Below are 21,088 nucleotides of genomic sequence, written 5' to 3'. Positions count from 1 at the left end.
CTAAATCCCACATGCCACAACTAAGAGTTTGCACGCCGCAACTAAGATTCTACGTGCTGCAACTAAGATTTTGCATGCTGCACCGAAGATTGAAGATTCCATGCACTGCAGCTAAGACTTGGCAGAGCTGCTCTGGCCACCGGGCTCCCTATGGGATACAGCAGTGAGCACACGCTTGGAAGCAGGGCTCACCATCTTGGACCACCAGTGTCCCCCACATGGGCCCCTGCATCTGGAGAACCTGCATACTGACCTCCCCAACCCCCAAGATCTATCCCACAAAGATGCTTGGAAATGGGCTTTTCAAGACCCCAGCTAGGAAATGAGGAGAAGATTCCTGAAGAGTCTGCCTCCTTTTTCTTCTTATTCTTAACAAAACGTGCACACTAAAGCTGCTCTTTCTTTCTTTCTTTTCTTTTTTTTTTTAATATTTATTCATTTGGCTACACTGGGTCTTAGTTGCAGCATGCAGAATCTAGTTCTCTGACCAGGGATCTAACCCAGACCCCCTGCATTGGGAGCACGGAGTCTTAGCCACAGGACCACAGAGAAGTCCCAAAGCTTCCATTTCTTAAAAAAAAAAAAAAAGAAAGAACTCCATCCAGATGTACCTGCTTCCTGGCCTTGAAAAGTCTTCATACCCAACTCTTCAGGTTCCTCCAGCCTTCAGTCTCTCCTCCCTCTAGCCCAACACTGTTTCCTTCAGGGCTGGGAGTGTCTGTGTTGGACTCTACTTCATTATCCAAGGCTAGGCAGGGACTGAGTATTTTCTGGATCCTCAGAATACAGGCCAAACCCTGAAAGGATGGCTAGAGTTTACTAATTTTTTAAATTGTTGGTTGAACTATAAGAATGTATAAGAATCCTCACCAGCATTAACTTTTCAATGAATGAAGGCAAGAGAGCATGGGAGTAATAATACAGTTTACCCACAGATAACCCTCAGTTTATCAAGGGCTTAAAATGGGCCAAGTGTTGTAAGGAATTAACCCTGCAGGATTCATAAGGTTAAACCACTTGCTCAAGGACAGTCAGCTAGGATGTGACAGCTGGAATTTTAACTCAGATACGTCCGTTTCTTGGGCCCTCAAAGAGTATTCCATGTGCCCAAAGGCATGTGTGTATCTCTCAAGCTCTTAGCAACCATAAGAGACAGATGCTGTGTTACCTAGACTCACAGTTAACAAAGAGACCCTGAAAAATTAGACATGTAATACAGAGCATCACATGATAAGACCTCAATAACTAATGATACTTGCTAACACTTACCTAGGGCTTCCCTGGTGGCTCAGAGTAAAGAATCCACCTGCCAATGCAGGAGACATGGGTTTGATCCCCGGGTTGGGAAGATCCCCTGGAGAAGGAAATGGCAACTCACTCTAGTATCCTTGCCTGGGAAATTCCATGGACAGAGGGGCTTGGTGGGCTACAATCTATGGGGTTGCAAAAGACTCAGACACCATTCAGTGACTAAACAACAACACTTATCTAGCAATTTCTATTTGCTCTACTCTCATGTGTTTAACTTGGGTTATCTAACTTAAGAATGCATCCTATCTCAGTATAAATCATGGTTTTTGGTATAGACACAAGGGGACAGATAATAGAACTAAAAATAGATGTGTGTATGCATGGGTTTTTAGACATACATGTATTTCCTAACTCTGACTGATGAGAGAGTTTCTAAATACCACCTGGGTAGCAGCAACACCTAGATCTTGGTGTCTAAATACCATTCTCGAAGAAAAGGAACCAGGCTCCTTGGAGAAAAGACTGATAGCAGGGATATTCCAAAGTAAGCACAGAAAATCTTGTGGTGCTAAAAGTAAGGAATTACTCACAGAAACACTGAAACATATTAAACGGACGCAGGAACTAACTTAAAGGGCCAGCAAAATAAATAATATAGAAATTAATTATAAGCCACAAAAAAAATACTCATGACTTCATGGTGATATAAATACTTGAATAAATACATAATTGAGAAGAATGGACAGCTCTTGTTTACAATAGAATTACATTAAAAGGCACCTCTTTGCAAACAACCATAGTAATAATTATTGCTGCTAGGAGCGATGGATGACTGCTAAAACTAAAAGGCAAAAAATATGTTAAAAACAAAACAACAACAAAAAACAACTAAAAAGCCAAGGGTATTCATATGGTCTCTTAAGTATCCCCCCCATAGGATACTTATTAATTGCAAAAAATAGTTACTTGACAGTTGAGAAATAAGAAGATACTGCCTTAAGTAAGTAATCGAAATCAACATCACCAACAATGAGACATAGCAACATCCCAGTGCCTCCTGATATAGGATGCATTGAGAAGGATGCTATGTTACTTTTGTGGGGTTCTTGCCCAAGTGGCTTAACTTCGGTCTAAATGTGAGAAAATATTAAAGAAGTCCATAATCATAGTTATTCCAACAAAACCAGTGGCTCTTTAGTTCTTCTTCTCTTTCTGCCATAAGGGTGGTGTCATCTGCATATCTGAAGTTATTGATGTTTCTCCTGGCAATCTTGATTCCAGCTTGTGCTTTATCCAGCCTGGCATTTCGAATAATGTACTCTGCACGTAAGTTAAACTAAACAGGGTGACAATATACAGCCTTGACATACTCATTTCCCAATTTGGAACCAGTCTGTTGTCCCATGTGTGGTTCTAACTGTTGCTTCTTGACCTGAATACAAGTTTCTCAGGAGGCAGGTAAGTTGGTCTGGTATTCCCATCTGTAAGAGTTTTCCACAGTTTATTGTGATCCACACAGTCAAAGGCTTTAGTGTAGTTGATGAAGCAGAAGTAGATGCTTTTCGGGAATTCTCTTGCTTTTCTATGATCCAGCGGATTTAGGCAATTTGATCTCTGGTTCCTCTGCCTTTTCTAAATCCAGCTTGAACATCTGGAAGTTCTCGGGTCATGTACTGTTGAAGCCTGGCTTGGAGAATTTTGAGCATTTCTTTGCTAGCATGTGAGATGAGAGCAATTGTGCGGTAGTTTGAGCATTCTTTGGCATTGCCTTTCTTTGGAATGAAAACTGACCTTTTCCAGTCCTGTGGCCACTGCTGAGTATTCCAAATTTGCTGGCATATTGAGTGCAGCACTTCCACAGCATCATATTTTAGGATTTGAAATAGCTCAGCTGGAATTCCATCACCTCCATGAGCTTTGCTCACAGTGATGCTTCCTTAAGACCCACTTGACTTAGCAGTTCAGAATGTCTGGCTCTAGGTGAGTGATCACACTATTGTGGTTATCTGGTCATTAAGGTCTTTTTTTGGTACAGTTCTTCTGTGTATTCTTGCCACCTCCTCTTAATATCTTCTGCTTCTGTTAGGTTCATACCATTTCTGTCCTTTATTGTGCCCATCTTTGCATGAAATGTTCCCTTGGTATCTCTAATTTTCTTGACGATATCTCTAGTCTTTCCCAGTCTATTGTTTTCCTCTATTTCTTTGCATTGATCACTGAGGAAGGCTTTCTTATCTCTCTTTGCTATTCCTTGGAACTCTGCCTTCAGCTAGGTATATCTTTCTTTTTCTACTTTGCCTTTTGCTTCTCTTCTTTTCTCAACTATTTGTAAGGCCTCCTCAGACAGCCATTTTGCCTTTTTGCATTTCTTCTTCTTGGGAATGGTTTTGATCACCACCTCCTGTAACAGTGTCATGAACCTCCATCCATCATTCTTCAGGCACAGGAACTTAGAGACTACAAAATGGCCTGGGTTTCCTAAGAAGGAAGCTAAGATAATTCTTTGATAGACAAGATTACATTATTCCTACAAGTTTCCCCTTTTTTATGATACATTTTTACTCTTTCAATCAGTTAGCATGACATGGCTCTCATGTTCTGATGTGTCTAATAGTAAGAGACTGTTCTGGTAGGGTTTCTGCAGACTGTTTATTTTTTTATTTTATTTTTTTCGATCTTAGGTAATTTTATTTTATTTTTTTTATTTCTTTTTTATTAGTTGGAGGCTAATTACTTCACAACATTTCAGTGGGTTTTGTCATACATTGACATGAATCAGCCATAGAGTTACACGTATTCCCCATCCCGATCCCCCCTCCCACCTCCCTCTCCACCCGATTCCTCTGGGTCTTCCCAGTGCACCAGGCCCGAGCACTTGTCTCATGCATCCCACCTGGGCTGGTGATCTGTTTCACCATAGATAGTATACATGCTGTTCTTTCAAAACATCCCACCCTCACCTTCTCCCACAGAGTTCAAAAGTCTGTTCTGTACTTCTGTGTCTCTTTTTCTGTTTTGCATATAGGGTTATCATTACCATCTTTCTAAATTCCATATATATGTGTTAGTATGCTGTAATGTTCTTTATCTTTCTGGCTTACTTCACTCTGTATAATGGGCTCCAGTTTCATCCATCTCATTAGAACTGATTCAAATGAATTCTTTTTAACGTCTGAGTAATATTCCATGGTGTATATGTACCATAGCTTCCTTATCCATTCATCTGCTGATGGGCATCTAGGTTGCTTCCATGTCCTGGCTATTATAAACAGTGCTTCTGCAGACTGTTTAGTAAGGACAGTTTCTATTGATCTTAACAGAAGACCTCTAATACAAGGGATTATACAATATCCTATTAGGGCCATTCCTTCAAATACAAAATTAGGGAGGTCAGGACAGAGATCATTATTATACCTTTCCATTTGCCGCCCCCCCCCCCCGCCCCAACCGTTGTTCCACCAGACTGGAGAAAGGATCATTTTTCCTGAGTTTTTAGCCAGCTTATTAGCCAAGGTGGTCAGCCCTTGCAGGGCTCTTGTTATTCTGCCATCAGGGGTGGTGGTGTTGGGTATGAAAGTACAACACTGACCTCCTGTCATAACACATGCTCCCCCTTTCCTGCCAGGATCATGTCTAAGGCAGTCGGTTCTCCCAGCTGGTCATCTTACTAGTTGAGTCTAATTGTTCTGCTAACCCTTGACAGTGTCTCTAGGATAGCTGACAAAACTCTGCTGGTTATACTAAATGTAGTTTATCCAATCCACATTTTTACTGATGGTGGGCCACTAGAATAATATTGATTCAAATTCTGATATCTGGTTTCTAGCCTTGAATTCATTAGGGGCATCCCTGGGAACTCTGAGTCCATGTAAACATGTGGATCAAATGACCCACCACGCCTGGTGACATCTCTCTCGTGTCTATGTCTGGTTTGTACTGGGGTTGAGTCGGGGTAGAAATCCCAGAGTGAAACGGACAGCCAATTGAACTAAAGTGCAAGTTCCACTCCAGTCAGCCGGAAGAATCCCAAGCAGTGGTTCTCCACAGTACCACCAGACATCCATCTGGGTCATCAACAATGCGGATGGATTGCTGCTCTCAAAGGACTGGCTTTCTCTGCACCCAGATACATTGCCCAGGAATGTTAATTGCTCCCCCCACAGACAGAGGCACGAGGTGTAATTAGCGTCATGGAATGGGGGTCAGACAGTCTTTGGGGGCCTATTGAAACCTTTCACAGTCGGGAACAACAGTGACAAGGTCTTACAGGATTTATTGCCCCAGGCTGTATTGTCCTGAAAGAGGGATATCGTGCATCCCACGCCCATAGGGTCTGAAGTCCATCCAAGTGGGAATGGTACCACCTGGGCTTCCGGCCTACCTGCAGCAAAGTGTAACAACTGCTCTTGTTTAAAGCTTGGACAGAATATCTAATCCATTCCAACCAGGCATTTGTTTTCCCATATCCAGTCTCCATCTCTATGGTTTGGTGTAAATCCTTCCCCTCTACCATGGTGACGTTAGTAGGGTCATTGGGAACTGGGGGTTGAATTGGTTCAGAAGTTTTGCATCTGTGGCACTAATTAGGAGGTAATTTTTAACAAGTGTAATAGCTAATCTGTCCCAGATATGTCTGTCCCTAGTCCACACCAGGGCTTCCCTGGTGGCTCAGACGGTAAAGAATCTGCCTGCAATCCCTGGGTTGGGAAGATCCCCTGGAGGAGGCCATAGCAACCCACTACAGTGTTCTTGCCTGGAGAATCCCCATGAACAGAGGAGCCTGGCGGGCTATGGTCCATGGGGTTGCAAAGAGTCAGACACGACTAAGCAACTAAGCACGGTACAGTCCATACCAACGCTCAAGAGATGGACTGGTTTTCCCTGGTTTTATCATTAACAGGATGGGTTATGTTGTAGATTCCCACAATCATCTCCGGGTACTCCCCTTGTCAGGGATAATCTATCTTTTACTTGTGCTAGGGTGGGAGCTGCTTTATGTGGCTCAGCCATGTAACCCCCATACTGGGTAATCCACCATACTTCGGCCCAACTAGAGCAGAGGAGTTGGTGTGGATCATTTCTTGGGACAAAGGTACTTATGTTCTATAGATAGCTGTGTAGGTCATCACAAGGTAAGACCTGGCAAGCATCAGATTTCACAGGTCACATTAATGTGACCACCTACTCGTGGTCACATTAATAATTAAGTTGACCAGGTAAGGGCTGCCCCCAACAATCTGCATCTTGGTATACAGAATGACCAAGAGGGGTATTAAAGTCTTTTCAGAGTCAGCTGTGTAGGATTGGGATGTTGGACCACAGCCCATTGTTCCTCTTGGTTAGGGGATTTAGTCCCTTTGACTTGCACGTAATGAGTCCAATCTTTCTCTGCAGTGCGAACAGCTGTTTCAGTCGTGAGCAGCATCTGGAAAGGTCCTTCCCAGGGTGGTTCAAGTTTGTCTTCCTTCTAGGTCTTTATCAGGATATGATCACCGGGCTGAAGAAGATGCACCGGAAATCCGAGGGGTGGATCCTGACACAACAGGCCCTGCAACCTAAGAGAAGACAGAGGAGAGGAGAGGCCAAGGATATAGTTTCTCAGAAATTGGTCTTTAGTTTCCACGGTTGACAGGTCAGCAGTTTGACCCAAATATATGAGACCTGTACAGCGTCTCATACGGGGATCATCGAATATCCTTACAAGGGGCAGTTCTGATTCTGAGAAGAGCAACTAGAAGGCACTTGGTCCAGAGAAGTTTGTTTTCTAACATTAATTTAGTCATTTGTTTCTTTAGTGTCTGGTTTATGGATTGTACCTTTCCTTAGGAAGTTATTCCCATTTTACCCCAGACTTTTTTAAGTTCCTTAACAGGAGTAGAAATAAAATGACTTCTGTTATTTGAATCTATGTTCTCAATTAATCCAAACCAGGGAATTATGACCTCTAATAGTGTCTTAGTTACGTTGCTAACCATGGTAGTTGACAGCAGGATGGCTTCAACCCCATTAGTTAAATGGCCTACTATTACTAAGAGGCACCTGAGGCGACCAACTTGGGGCATCCTCCATATAGTCGACTTGGATACTCTGAAATGGCCTCAGACGCAGGTTCTTCCTCACCGAGGGCTGTTTTTTTAACACTAGTTTATGTACCTTCCTGCAAGTAATACAACTTTCATTCACCTGTTTAGTTATGGTATATATACCTTTGTTAGCCATAAACTCTTTAGGCAGAGTCACACAGGGCATGTGGGTCCCAATGACTTCCTCTATGTAACTTGAGTTAACAGTTCTCTCATAATCAGTTTTGAAAGCATCTCTTTTCTGTCAGGTAGAAGCCATTTCCCTTCAGAGGTTTTAGAGGCTCTCACCTTGGCCAATTGTTCTTCTTCCCAGGGTTTGAAAACCAGGGTGATGGAAGGAGGAGGGTGGATGGGGGTAAGATGGAAATTTGGGGCCTCTGACCTGAGGGCCATCTCCTTAGCAACTCCATCTGCCAGTCTGTTTCTCTGTGTCTCCATAGAATAGCCCTGTTGGTGTCCAGGTATATGTACTACTGCTATTCCCTTGGGTAACAGTAAGCTTTCCAGCACCTGGGTGATTAACTCTTTATGAATTAGGTCCCATCCCTTGCTATTAATAAGGCCACATTCAGTGCAAATCTTTCTGAAGGTATGTACCACTCCAAAGCCATATTGAGAGTCTGTGTAGATGGTCTCCTCTTTTCTTTCAGGCATTTTAAGGCTTGGATAAGGACGAATAATTCACATATCTGGGCAGACTAACTGTCGGGTAATCTTTCTGATTTGATAACTGTGGATCGCTCCCCATCTATAATAGAGTACCCATTGTGTCTTTTCCCTTCCAGCACTGGGAGGAGCCATCTACAGAGAGCTGAAACCCTGTGGAAAAAGGAGTTTCCTTGAGGTCAGGTTGAACTTTAGTCTGGTCATCTATGAGATCTATACAGTGATGTTCCACAAGACCCCGTGTTTCATCTCTGGTCAAGAGTTCAGCTGGGTTTAGACAGCTGTCAGTAGTGAGGACTAGCTCATGCCTTTCTAATAGGATAGCTTCATACTTCAGTATCCTGGAATCAGTTAGCCACCTTCCTACCTTCTGATGGAGAATTGCCCTACCCTGATGTGGTGTGCTGACAATCACTGCCCCACCAAATGTCCATTTTCTACTTTCCTCAGTTAATATAGCTATGAAAAGCTATGACCAACTAGCAGCATATTAAAAAGCAGAGACATTACTTTGCCAACAAAGGTCTGTCTATTCAAAGCTATGGTTTTCTCAGTGGTCATGTATAGATGTAAGGGTTGGACTTTAAAGAAAGCTGAGCACCGAAGAATTGATGTTTTTGAACTGTGCTGTTGGAGAAGACTCTTGAGAGTCCCTTGGACTGCAAGGAGATCAAACCAGTCAATCCTAAAGGAATTCAACTCTGAATATTCATTGGAAGGACTGATGCTGAAGCTGAAACTCCAATACTTTGGCCACCTGATGTGCAGAACTGACTCCTTGGAAAAGACCCTGATGCTGGGAAAGATTGAAGGTGGGAGAAGGGGATGACAGAGGACGAGATGGGTGGATGGCATCACTGACTCAATGGACCTGAGTTTGAGTAAACTCTGGGAGTTGGTGATGGACAGGGAGGCCTGGCGTGCTGTAGTCCATGGGGTCACAAGGAGTCAGACACGACTGAGTGACTGAACTGAACTGATTCCTAGTTTAGTCATTAGGTCTCGGCCTAGGAGATTAGTCCCCACCTTGGGCACAAAGAGAAATTCTGTCTGAGTCTGCCTAATCTTATACTTGAGTTTCTTTAAAGATGAACATTGAAACCTTCCCCTTTTACCCCTGAAACTAATAAATGCTCACTGGCCAGAGGTAGGTAAGGAGGGTGACATGTCAGAGAGGAACGCGCCACTCCAGAGTCGGTCAGGAAGGTGACCTCTTCTTTCTCAGGTCCTACCTCTAAATTTATCAAGAGCTGTTGGTAGGACCCTTCAATGTAAAAGAGCCCCTGACACCGCCCCCCCCCCCCATTCCTCATCAAAAGTCATGAGAGGTATGACTTTTTCTTTTTTCTTTCACTGAGGACAAAAGTGTACCTCTTGAAATGTCCCTCCTTCCCGCATTTGTAGCACTTGATTTCCCCTTTTCCCCTTAACAGCCCCTGGATCCCCCTTCCATTATATCTTCCTGGAGGTGGCCTTTGTTTTTGATTCTTGGGGCCACCTCTTCCCTGAGTGACCTGTTCTGTGGTGGTAAGCATAATCTTAGGTTTCTGTTTCTGCTTTTCTTCATCCCTCCGTACATATACCTTCTGGGCTTCTCTTAATAATTATTCTAAACTTTTATCTTTCCAATTGTCTAATTTCTGGAATTTCTTAGAAATATATGGCCAACTATTAGTTACAAAATGAATTTTAACATACGTTGGCCAAGAGGACCATCTAAATTCGATCCAGAGTATTTTCTTATTTGGTCTTTCAACCTGTCCGGCTGGCCCTTCATCTTTTCCTTGCTGTATGTCAAAGGACTTAGTGATGTTTGGAATCAGGGAACTCTCTGATCCCTTTTATAATTAGGTCCCTGAGATCTCTCGCATGACCTTATGTTCAGGACTGTTATTATTCCATTGTGGTTCTTGGTTAGGAAATTTTACTTCACTGCTAAGACATTTGAGCCAGCTAAGTGTTCCCTTTCCCAAGTGGCCATCACTGTTCTCCAAATCATTGATCTTTCCTCTCTGGAAAACAGAATGCCTAAAATAGATACAGGCTCAGCCCACTTGAAAATTTGAGGGTCTAAAAATTGATCTAACTGGTTTGCGACCCCAGGGAGATTCTCTAATAAGGGCTTCAGTTCTTTCTTCAATCCTCAAACCTCAGAGCTGGTAACAGGGAGGGTGCCGGGCGAGGAGGGGGGGTGGGTGGGTGCGGTGTTCACAAATCCAGTTACCCTTCCTCCTAGGGGACCCTTTTGGAGGGCTTAGAGGGCCTAAGGTTCCTCTCTTTCAGGAGGGAAGGGTAAATTTTTTTTTTTTTTTTTTTGGGAAGGGTAAATTTTGAATGTCCTTTTTATACTGTTCTGTGTCCTTCCTCAACAGAGGAAGGGAGGGATACAGTGCTGGAGAAGGTCCGAGGCTATGGCGGCCAGCTTGGGTTCTCTCTCTTCTGTTCTTATTTCCTCTCCTGCAGCAGTGTAGGCTATTTCTGCAGCAGTTTAGGCTATTCCTGGGGCAGTTAAGGCTGTAGGCCTCCTGAGTTATAAGGAGAGGCAAACAGTCGAGAGGATCCCACTTACTATTTTCAAAACTTCTCCTTGTCTTTACCTAGTTCCATCTTTAAGGGGAATAGAACCACCAGCCCCCTTCTCTAGCAAAGAGCATAATCTATTTCTTCCTGGGCAACTGGACTCTTGTCATCAACATATGTACAAGCAATTGGCAGATCCAATCTTCATCGGACCCGAACTTAGGCCAAAATACTGATGGTTTCAATATAGGTTCTTGAGTCCAAAAGAAACAGCAATACTCTATCATCTATTGTTTCTTTTTCCCTTTCATCCCCAATATTGGAGCGTGCATCCTAGGGGACTGTCTGGGGGAACCTTGTTGTTGGTCTTTCTCCCCTCGGAATCCTTCCGGCCTAAAGAAGATTCTTATTATCCATCCCTATTGTCTGATTATGTGCACTTGACTTGAGGCTCAACCCCCTTTTTCTTTCTTCGCAGGTTTCTTGCACTCTTCCCGAGTCACTTCGACTCTCTGGCCGTTTCCCTCAAGGGAGAAATATCTCAGAAGAGAGGATATTTTGCTCTTAGCTTCTTAGCTACTGGCAGGTCGGTATAAGCCCCGGATTAGGTCAGAAAAGACTGCCTTATGCCATATGAAATCACCAAAGGATATTAACGGAACTATGGATCAGGACTCCACACTCGCTTCCACACACAGGTCTCATGCACACAAGACAGCCTCTGGGATGACCCGGCCACCAAGGAAATAGTTTGTCACCTCTTGTGACGTTTATTAGGGCTTTCCAGGTGGCGCTGGTGGTAAAGAACCCACATGCCAATGCAGGAGACATAAGAGACGCCGGTTGGATCCCTGGAGGAGGGCATAGCAACCCACTCCAGTATTCTTCCCTGGAGAATCCCCATGGACAGAGGAGTCTGGAGGGCTACACAGTCCATAGGGTCGCACAGAGTCAGACACGACTGAAGCGACTTAGCACGCACGTGACGTTTCTTACCTTGGTCTCTGCACCGACTAACCTGGTCGCCTCTGTGCCTGCCTGGGCCCCTCCCCTGCGTGCCGATGAACTTCTGACCCGGAGTCCGCTGTCAACCCAAGGGATAGCAGACTTCCCCTCCCTGGATGCCACCATAGGGAGACGGTAGGACGCATCTCCGGGGGGGTGGGGAGGGGCGTCCATTCGACCCCTCCAGGTGACATGGATCCCAGACGAGCCCCCAAATTGTTGAAAATGTCTTCCGCTGGCGCCGCGCGCTCCGAAAATGGATTGGCAAGGCAAACTTTACTTTTGCAGAAGGATGCACAACCAACAAGTGTGACCGGCCAGCACACTGAGTGGGAAGCCAGCTCTGTTTTATCGGCTAATTCAAGGGAAGGGCGAGAACAGTGAAGCAGCTAGGTGGGGGAGGGGTCGCCATGTGCAGTTTGTTTACAGGAATTTACAGACTACAAAAAGGCATGATTTTCCTAAGAAGGAAGCTGATTATATCCTTTTATTGAAAAGGTTACGTTATTCCTACATCCCCTCCCGGTTCTGGGCCGCCGCGGAGTTCAGCTTTTGCAAACTACGCCGGCGCGAGAGGGACTGTTTGATTGGCTGTTTGTTGTGATGAGCCGGCAAATAGAAGCTACATGTAAGCCCCACCCCTTCCTGCCACGCCTCCACTCACGCAAGTCGGCCCTGGGCACGTCGCCGCCACGCGCGCGCTCGCACGCAGGGTGCGTGGTGACGTTACGGCGGCGCGGGCGCCATCCCGGAAGCGCGAGCAAGGCCGCCAGATGTGCAGGTGCTGCTGCCACCGACGCCCCGGCCGAGTTCAGGGTGGGGCTGGGGACGCAGGGGCCTCTGGGGATGCAGGCCGGGTTGGGCGCGGTCCCCGGGCTGTCGTGGGGTGGGGCGCGCCGCTGGCAACATCTGGGCACCCCTCCTGCGCACAGGCCTCAGTTTCCCCGTCTGCGCAGTGGATGCGCGGGTGGCGCTGTGGGCCGGATCCGGATCCGGGGCGCGAGAGTTGGGGCCTCTTGTATTCAGGCTGTGCCTTGTCACCAAAACCGGGCGTTGGCCTGTTTGGGCCTCAGTTTCCCGGTTTCACAAGGGCGGGGCATGAGGGGGTTGGGGAGCCCCGCCCCACTCGCGGGTTTTGCTGAGCTTGGGCGGCCTATTTAAATTCTGTTAAAAGACCTGGGTGGAGTAGCTGCCCCTCCCCGCTCTGGTGTGTGACCTTGGGCAATGGAGCCCACCCCTGTGTTGCCCTCGGAGGTGGTAGTGTCTGCCCAGTAGGGGGAATTGGGGATTAAATGAAGTGCTATACAAGTGTTTGTTCTTATTTTTGGAAGCACTGGGGAGGCCATCCTTAGATTCCTTCACGCTGCCCTCGGAGAAACTCCCTGCCCAGAACCCAGCGCCTCTTATCACTGTTGGTTTCAGTCCCCACAAACAGCATAGTGAGATTCTAATTCTTTGTTATTCCTGCTTTATGGATGACAGATCTAGGAGGTGAGATGACTTTCCCAAGGTCACACAGCCTCCCTCTCTCCCTCTCTGAGTTTTCCCCATAAATATATTTGGAGCAGGACCAGAGCCTATGCCGGGTTATTTCCACCCTGTATATAAGCCAGACTGTGGCTCAGATGGTAAAACGTCTGCCTACAATGTGGGAGACCCCGGTTCAATCCCCAGGTCAGGAAGATCCTCTGGAGAAGGAAATGGCACCCCACTCCAGTACTCTTGCCTGGAAAATCCCATGGACGGAGGAGCCTGGTAGGCTACAGACATGACTGAGCAATATCACTTTCTTTCACTTTCCTCCAAGAGGCAGCTGGTGGGAGAGTGTGCCTTGAATCCCTCAGCCCTCACATCTGGGAGCCAGAGATAGGAAAGAGCCCTGCTTTGAAGCAGAACCATTTTCCACAGGTCCAAATGCTGTACCTGCCAGGCTCTAGCTGCAGGCGTCCCACCACACGACTCTGTCCTTTGAGAGCCCAAGTGTCCCCTTTATACATGATCTTCTTTGGAAATGTGGAGGGTGTTGGTGTCCATACCTGGCACGTAGTAGGAGCTCAGTAAGCATGGTGATTGGCGCTGGAGTGTGAGGGGAGGGGGGGGTAGTTATATTTCATCAGGTGTGACAATTTATCTCTGGACAGCACATGGGGGGCTGCAAACCAATAGCCAGATTCAGCACTAAGAGAAATGTACTCTTGGCCTCAATGGGGTAAATGTTAGTTGCTGACATTTGTAAATGAGGTGATTTCACAGGGACAAGAAATCCATGTTTCAGTTTTTCCTTTTTTTTTTCTGGAAAGAAACAGAAGTCTGGCAGGAATCAGGGACTGTAAGAAGCAGCTGTCCTGTCAGAGGTAGATACTGAACATCCAAGTCACGTTTGTGGATCCTATGGGCCGTGGGCATTTGAGTTGTGACCCATGGTTACTGGTTGTGTGTCAATGGCCCAGTACCTCAGTCTCTGAGCATCATTTTCCTTATACATAAATAAGGATGGTAACAGTTGCTGGTGCTTGAAATTGGTGTCTTGTTTAGCATAGAGTAGATGCTCAATAAAGAGGAGGGTAGACGTGGACTCTGAAAGCCCTTCCTCATCCTGTGCGTGAATCTTAACCAGTTGCAAGTGGGCTTTTCTGTTGGCCATTAAATGTGCTGACCCCAGAGCCAAGCTATGTCAGGATTCTGGGTTTTTCCTGAGTGTCATTAGGAGGGCCAGTGCCGAAGCCGTGGGCCCTACTGCCCTAGCATGGTCTCGGAAGTCCCCAGCTGCTGGGATGTAATCTGTGTGCCAGAGAAGCTGGGAGCTGCAGAGCCATCTGGATTGTTGGGGCTCACTGCCTGGCTTTAAGTTGCTAATAGAAGTCTAGCTTCAGAGCTGAGTTTGAAAGTTTCTGTTTTGCTCTCAGCAAATTAAATTCTGGCAATCCCTTGCTGTGAGCTGGGTTCTGGGCTTGGCTCTGGAGAAAGCAGCAGGCCAGAAAGACATGCCTTTGTTCTGCTGCAGCTGACATTGTGGGGGTGACCGGCAAATGGGTCACCTGATAACTAAAATAATTTCAGGAAGAGATGAGACAGTGGAACCATTTAAAAAGGTGAAGTGATGAGAGTGCCCAGAGTGGGGGTAGTCATCAAAGAGCCTCTTGGGAGAGAAGGCATTGGAGTGGGTAATGATTTGAGGGACAGCCATGTATATTCTCCCAGCGGGGATGGCAGGTGCAGAGGCAGGGGATATGGGAGGAGGGTGGCAGATCTATGCAGGAGGAAGTTGCCTGTGACTTTAGGCACATGGGAGTTGGGGGTGTGGAGGTAGAAGGGGTGATGGGATTCTGATGTGCTTGGGTACAAGTTATAAATATGAATTCCGGTGATTCTCAAAACACTCCTGAATTTCTGGGATGACAAAGCTGAGGCTCAGGTGGCATGACCCGCTTCATGTGGCTTGCAGGGTTCCCAGACCCTCTTTTCCATCCCACCTCCCCCACTTCCTGATGCAAACCGAAAATTCTTTATTCCTGCCTGTTTCAGGCAGCGGAGGAGGAGGAAGAGATGGACCCCCCGGACTCGGCCTCGAGGGTCTTCTGTAGCCGCATCCTGAGCATGGTGAATGCGGACGATGTCAGCGCCATCATCCTGGCCCAGAAGAACATGTGAGTGAGGCCAAGGGCCCTGGGGCCCCGGCGTGGGAAGGAATCCACTTGCTGGCCAACATTCTTGCCCTGCCCGCCTCTACCCTGGTCCCACACTGGTGATAAAATGAAGGAAGTGAGCAAATCTTCTGGCTGGCTCCAAAGTGAATTCCTTCCTTGCCTGGAGGCGAGGCCCTGGCACTGGCAGCGGGGCTCTGGGACAGTTTTGCAGCTGTGGACAGTTTGGCGGGGGCCGCAGCAGCTCCTACCCCGAGGCCTGTGGTGGGGAGACCTGGGTTGGGGGGAGGATAAGGAAGGGGCTGTGGGATTTAAGGGAGCCATGGCTCACTTCCTGTCAGGCGCCTGTTCTCACAGCCTAGGCTGTCTCTGCAGTGCATGTGGGGTCACTTGGAAGGGCTGGGAATGCCCTTTGCCCTCTTTGGGACTTGGCACTGTAGCCACCACAACTTCCCCCTAATTCCAGCATGCTCTCTGATACAATCTGGGGGTGGAATCAGTCTCCTGGGGCTTTATTTTTGTGTCTTTAAGCTAAAAGTTCTTCATTCCATTTATGGCACAGCATGGACCTTTCCTTTCTCGTCCTGTGACAAGGGTGCTGGATCTGCCTGGGTCTCAGCACCACCCATCTCCCTCCTGGGTCTTAAGGTCAGATTCAGACCTAGCCCTGGGGGAACTCCCAGGCTGAGAGGAGACAAAATCAGACTTGAACCTTCCTGGCCTCAGGGTATCAGGACTGGACCAGAGAAAGAACCTGGGGAAACAGGAGAGTCAAAGAGTCTGCTTGAGGGAGAGGGTGAAGGCTACATGAGAAGGGCACCCTTGAGGAGGGTTTTGAAAGTTGAATAGGAGTTTGCTAGCTGTCTCAGACACCAGGTAGAGCTCCACAGGACACAGGAATGATGTACACCGAGGTCACGGAACAGGAAAAGGCCTAGCAGGATCAGTTGGCAGGGCCCTGGAGGCTGAGCAGAGGAGTCGGTGCCCTTTTTCTGCTGCCAGGCTGGACCGCTTTGAAAAGACCAACGAGATGCTGCTCAACTTCAACAACCTGTCAAGTGCCCGCCTGCAGCAGATGAACGAGCGCTTCCTGCACCACACAAGGACCCTGGTGGAGATGAAGCGGGACTTGGACAGTATCTTCCGCAGGATCAGGTGGGTGGTCCCCCTCCAGCCTCCGCCTCCCACTCCATGCCTCAGGTTCCTCTTCTTTTCCATGAGGGCCGTCCTCTCCACATAGCAGGGTGGGAGACTCAGCTTGTTTGTTTTACAAGGCTTCATCACACACTTAGTATTGGAGGACTGAAAACCTTAGAGTTTCTGAACTTAAGTTTTATTTCTTTTTGAACATGCAATATAGCACTGGACCCATAATGCAAAAGGTAGGCAGGAGCAGACAGTGAAAGGCTAGCCTCCTGTCTGCTTTGGCCTCCACCCAGTTCCCCAGGTCTTCTCTCAAGAGGAAAATGAGATTCCCGGATTTTGTGGGTCCTTCTCGAGCTGGTTTCCACGAGGACAGGGAAAGACAGTGTCCAAGTCCCCAGTCACACAGAACACTTGACAATCCCCACCCCCCGCCCCGGAGCTCACATCACCGCTGCTGCTGCTAACAGCTGGGGCGCCTGGCCCTGGAACCAGCTACGGCGGTATTTCTGGCCGACCATGCCGCTTCCTCTATTTCAGGAGCAGCCACGTCTGCTGGCAAAGTAGGTGCTGCAGATTGAGGGCAACAGGTTGGAGCAAGCTCTATGCAGAAATCATGAAACAGGCCAGATAAATCCTGTGTAAGAGGCATCTTTTCTGGGGCACCTCACCAGGCTGCCCACCCGTGTGTGGTGTCGCAGGGATGGGGCTAGAGCAGGAACCCCAAAGGCTGACATGTATGTGTCACTCAGTGAAAGTGAAAGTGTTGGTCAGCCAGTCATGTCCGACTCTTTGCAACCCCGTGGACTGTAGCCCGCCAGGCTGCTCTGTCCATGGAATTCTCCAGGCCAAAATACTGGAGTAGGTTGCCATTTCCTTCTCCAGGGGATCTTCCCGACCCAGGGATAGAACCTGAGTCTCCCACATTGCAGGTAGATTCTTTACTGTCTAAGCCACCAGGGAAAGTTCTGATGTCCCTCAGGAAGGAGATAAGTGTGTCTGCCCAGGCAGGGACGCAGCAGCAGTGGTACTTTGTGGGGAGGATTTGGGGGACGGTGCTGGCTGACCAGAGTCAAGGGTGAGAGACTGCTCTGAAGACCCTTTTGTAACTCTTTGTAAACAGAACTGCATTGAAAAAAGTGAAAATCTCAGTTGCTCAGTTGTGTCAGACTCTTTGCGACCCCAGGGACTGTAGCCCGCCAGGCTCCTCGTCCATGGGATTTCCCAGGCAAAGATACTGGAGTGGGTAGCCTTTCCCTTCTCCAGGGGATCTTCCCAACCCGGGTCTCCTGCATTGCAGGCGGGTTCTTTACCATCTGAGTCACCAGGGAAGCCCAAACAGAACTGCATTACTTCAGGTACAAAGAAAAAACCAACAGTTAAAAAAGGGAAACAGGTGCCTCTCTGTGAACTTCAGTTTAATGAGTGCCGATGTTTGGGGCGTGGACAGGCAGGCCCTCCCGGCCCCCTATACAGACATCCTCGCCCCAGATGGAAAGACAGGCTGGGACACGTCCCCCAGAGGAGTGGCTGTTGAGGTGAGGGGAAGGGGAGCTTCCTGGAAGGTGGTCCTGGTGGAAGAGGGTGAGACACATGGCCTTACAGGCAGGGCCCAGCCCCAGCCCTGAGGACACTCGGAGGCTGGGTGACAGCAGGGCAGCTACCATCCATCGCGGGGTCGAGGTCCGCGGGCTGAGCGCCAGGCCCCGCTCCGGCCTGGGAGCAGGGTGCAGCTGGCAGTGAGCGGGAGGCTCTGGCCTGCAGCGGGCCCAGCTGTCTCCTCAGCAGGCTCAGCCCTGTGTGCCTTCCCTTCCCCCACAGGACACTGAAAGGGAAGCTGGCCAGACAGCACCCGGAGGCCTTCAGCCGTAAGTGTCACCCAGAACTCCTGCATCCCACCTGCGGGCTCTGTACCCTTCGATGTCCGTGCCCTCAGCCCAGGGCTGGCTTCTGGAATGCACCCCACGGGCTGACACCAGGCCCAGGCCCTGGTGGGTCGTGGGTCCAGAGAAGTGGGGCAGGGGTCTGGCCTGGTCTTCTTGGCAACCTGCAGAGCAGGTGTTGAGATCAGAATCTCCTCTTTTGGCAGAGGCCCTAACAACGGGATGTTCATGAAGATGACCCTCCTTAGCCCAGTGAGTGTCATGTACCCACTATGAGGCAGGCTGTTACCCGTAGCCACCTGTGAGGTGGGGGCTGTGCCCAGCGGGGCAGTGACTTGGCAGAGGAAGCACAGCGTCGTCCATGCTGAGCCTCACTTTACCCAGCCTGCTGAATGGGCCAACAGCTCCCCACCCAGGGCTGCTGAAACCACAGGCACAAAGGCAGTGCCATCATCTCCCAGTTTATAGAGCAGGGAGCTGAGGCACAAGCAGGTGAGGGGCCAGGCCCAGGTGACACAGTCAAGAGGGCAGAGCCAGGCTCAGGCTCACCGCCCAGGGCCCATATAGGCCAGACCCCGGAGAACCTGAGTCCTTACCTCACTTCACCTTAGAGAGAGGCCTCTCACCTGCCAAGGCCTCAGTTTCCTCCTCTGTAAAGTGAACAAAGTCTTGTCCTGTGGGGTGGAGGTAGCTGTCAGGGGTCATGGGCCCAATTAATCCCTCATCACAGTGCCCAATGATGACAGTGACTCAGCCAGCTCTTGGGTCTCCTTCCCCCAGACATCCCAGAGGCATCCCTCCTGGAGGACGAAGATGAAGACCCCATCCCGCCTAGCACCACCACCACCATTGCCACCTCGGAACAGAGCACAGGCTCGTGTGACACCAGCCCCGACACCGTCTCCCCCTCCCTCAGCCCAGGCTTCGAGGACCTGTCCCATGTCCGGCCTGGCTCCCCCGCCATCAACGGTCGCAGCCATACAGATGACGAGGAGACGCCGGGCGAGTAGCCCCGCTCCCAGGAGCTCCGAGCGGGTCTCAGGGCAGCAGCAGCATCGCTCCCCAGATGTCTGAAGTGGTGGAGAACCCTGCCCCGAGACACTCAGCTTTGCCACCCTAGTCTGTCATTTAGGGCTCGCCGAGGGGACAAGGCTCCCTCCCTAGAATTCCTGGGGATCTTTCATTCCTGCTCCTTCCTCACTGAGAACATCTCTCTTCTGTGGATCCCTGTATCAGACTGGGGATGACCAGTCCATCTGGAGTTGGGCTGGAGCACAGGGAGCTTTTCCAGAGTCAGGCCTTAGGTCTACTCTGAACAACACTTAAAGCTTCCCAGAGATCAGAGCCAGATGTCCCCTACCCCAGCCCTCTGGTCAGAACCCCCTCAAGACAGTCAAGCACTGTCATATCCAAGTTCACAGAGCCCACCCCTGCGCCTACTAATTCTGGTCTTCTTGCCCCTTCCTCTAATGAAAGTACTGAATCCTTTCTCCAATCATTATCTCAAGGAGGTTTCTGAAACAGTTGTAGAAGGCTCAAGACAGAGATTAGCCATCCACTCAGCCCCAAGCCTGGTTGGGCCCTGTTTCTCTGACCAGAGGTGTAGACCTCTAGGGCCTAACAAGCCTCTCCTTGGGCCTTTGTGGAGCAAGCCGAGCAACCTTGGAAAACAGAGTTAAGTGGAATATTTTTGTACCCGATGTTTACAGATGCTGTTGGGAAGCTATCAATAAAGAGACTCTGTTACTAAAAAGGGGAGGGTGTAACTAGCAGTGACTTCCTTCCACCCTTGGGTGCAGCATCCCCAAACAGGGACAGGTGCTGCATGTGGGACAGCCTGGTTATGGATCGCCAGGCACCACTGGCCTAGAAAGAGATGTGGCTGCTCTGCTGCGTGGGAGTCCCCAGTGGTGACAACCATAATGACCCCACTTCCTATCACCACAGAAGCCTTCCCACTGCTTGCACATCATTTCCTTACTTCCTTGAATAATTCCTCTAAATCTCAGGCCCCAAAATGTGCTCCTCAGGGAGCTAGACGGGGTCCCATTCCCCATCAGACACTGTCACAGAGTCCCCTCATCTTTGAAGCACTTTCCATTCTGTTATTAAAGGTCTCTTCCCAGACTTCAGTGTGTCTGCATTTGCCTGGTCCATAGTGGGCGCCGGGAAGTGGTCAGTGAAGTAAGAAGGTACGCTGAGCAATGGCTCCACTGTGAAGAAGCCGCCTGCAGTGCAAATGTGGGTTCGATCCCTGGGTCAGGAAGATCCCTTGGAGGACACCATGGCAATCCACTCCAGTATTCCTGCCTGGAAAATCCCATGGACAGAGGGGTCTGGCAGGCTACAGTCTATAGGGACGGAGTCAGACACGACCGAAGCGATTTAGCACAGCACGCTGCCAAACCCGCGGATAACTTCGTCCTCACTTGTTCCCGGCGCCCAGCACTTTTTAACTTCTTCCGTCGCAGATCCAAAACAGACCCTGGGACCCACTTCATTTCCTTGAGTGAATGCACCAACCCCACCTGCTCTCCGCGCTCCTGTACGCACCCACCCCGATATCTATTTATGCACAGCAGCCAGAGAACCTCCAGTGGCTCCCAGGGGTCTAGCCCCCGCGCCGCCTCCCGCCTCCTGCCTCCCGCCTGGACCCCTGCGTCTTTGGACCTACGGCTTAATACCTTTCTTTCAGCACAAAGGTCTCTCCTACTCTGTTTAAATATTTCCGGAGCACCCGCTATGTGCGGGCCGTCTTCCAGGCGGTTTGGAAACAGCGGGCAGTAACACCTGGAAACGTGCGGCAGTCTTACTACGTGACCCGGTGGGTGGGGCTCACACCCGGAAGCCAGTGGGCGAAGGTCCCACTCAAGCGCCGCGACTTCGTTCTCCT

At 49.0% G+C, this 21,088-nt stretch overlaps 1 protein-coding gene and 1 long non-coding RNA gene across 4 annotated transcripts; one reads left to right on the top strand and one right to left on the bottom strand.

Annotated features, from left to right (window-relative positions):
* Positions 1-12,181: 12,181 nt before the first annotated feature.
* Positions 12,182-19,948, top strand: KXD1 (KxDL motif containing 1). 3 transcript variants are annotated; one of them, XM_043910904.1, is made up of 6 exons: positions 12,214-12,341; positions 15,051-15,172; positions 16,172-16,324; positions 18,134-18,303; positions 18,402-18,447; positions 18,976-19,106. In XM_043910904.1, exons 2-5 carry the CDS (start codon positions 15,072-15,074, stop codon positions 18,425-18,427), a joined length of 450 nt encoding a protein of 149 aa, XP_043766839.1. In that variant the 5' UTR covers positions 12,214-12,341; positions 15,051-15,071; the 3' UTR covers positions 18,428-18,447; positions 18,976-19,106. The 3 variants fall into 3 exon arrangements, with proteins under 3 accessions (XP_043766840.1, XP_043766839.1, XP_043766838.1); XM_043910905.1 differs by lacking the exon at positions 18,402-18,447 and having other exon boundaries at positions 12,182-12,306; positions 18,134-18,180; positions 18,976-19,948; XM_043910903.1 differs by lacking the exon at positions 18,402-18,447 and having other exon boundaries at positions 12,220-12,341; positions 18,134-18,180; positions 18,976-19,948.
* On the bottom strand, positions 17,716-21,078 carry LOC122699227. The gene is made up of 2 exons (XR_006342572.1): positions 20,880-21,078; positions 17,716-18,359 (listed from the first exon to the last, which is right to left on the bottom strand). It is a non-coding gene; the product is annotated as an uncharacterized LOC122699227 (long non-coding RNA).
* Positions 21,079-21,088: the final 10 nt, after the last annotated feature.

Source organism: Cervus elaphus, chromosome 9, assembly GCF_910594005.1.
Source record: "Cervus elaphus chromosome 9, mCerEla1.1, whole genome shotgun sequence".
Taxonomy (NCBI): domain Eukaryota; kingdom Metazoa; phylum Chordata; class Mammalia; order Artiodactyla; family Cervidae; genus Cervus; species Cervus elaphus.
This window is presented reverse-complemented; position numbering and strand designations above follow the sequence as displayed.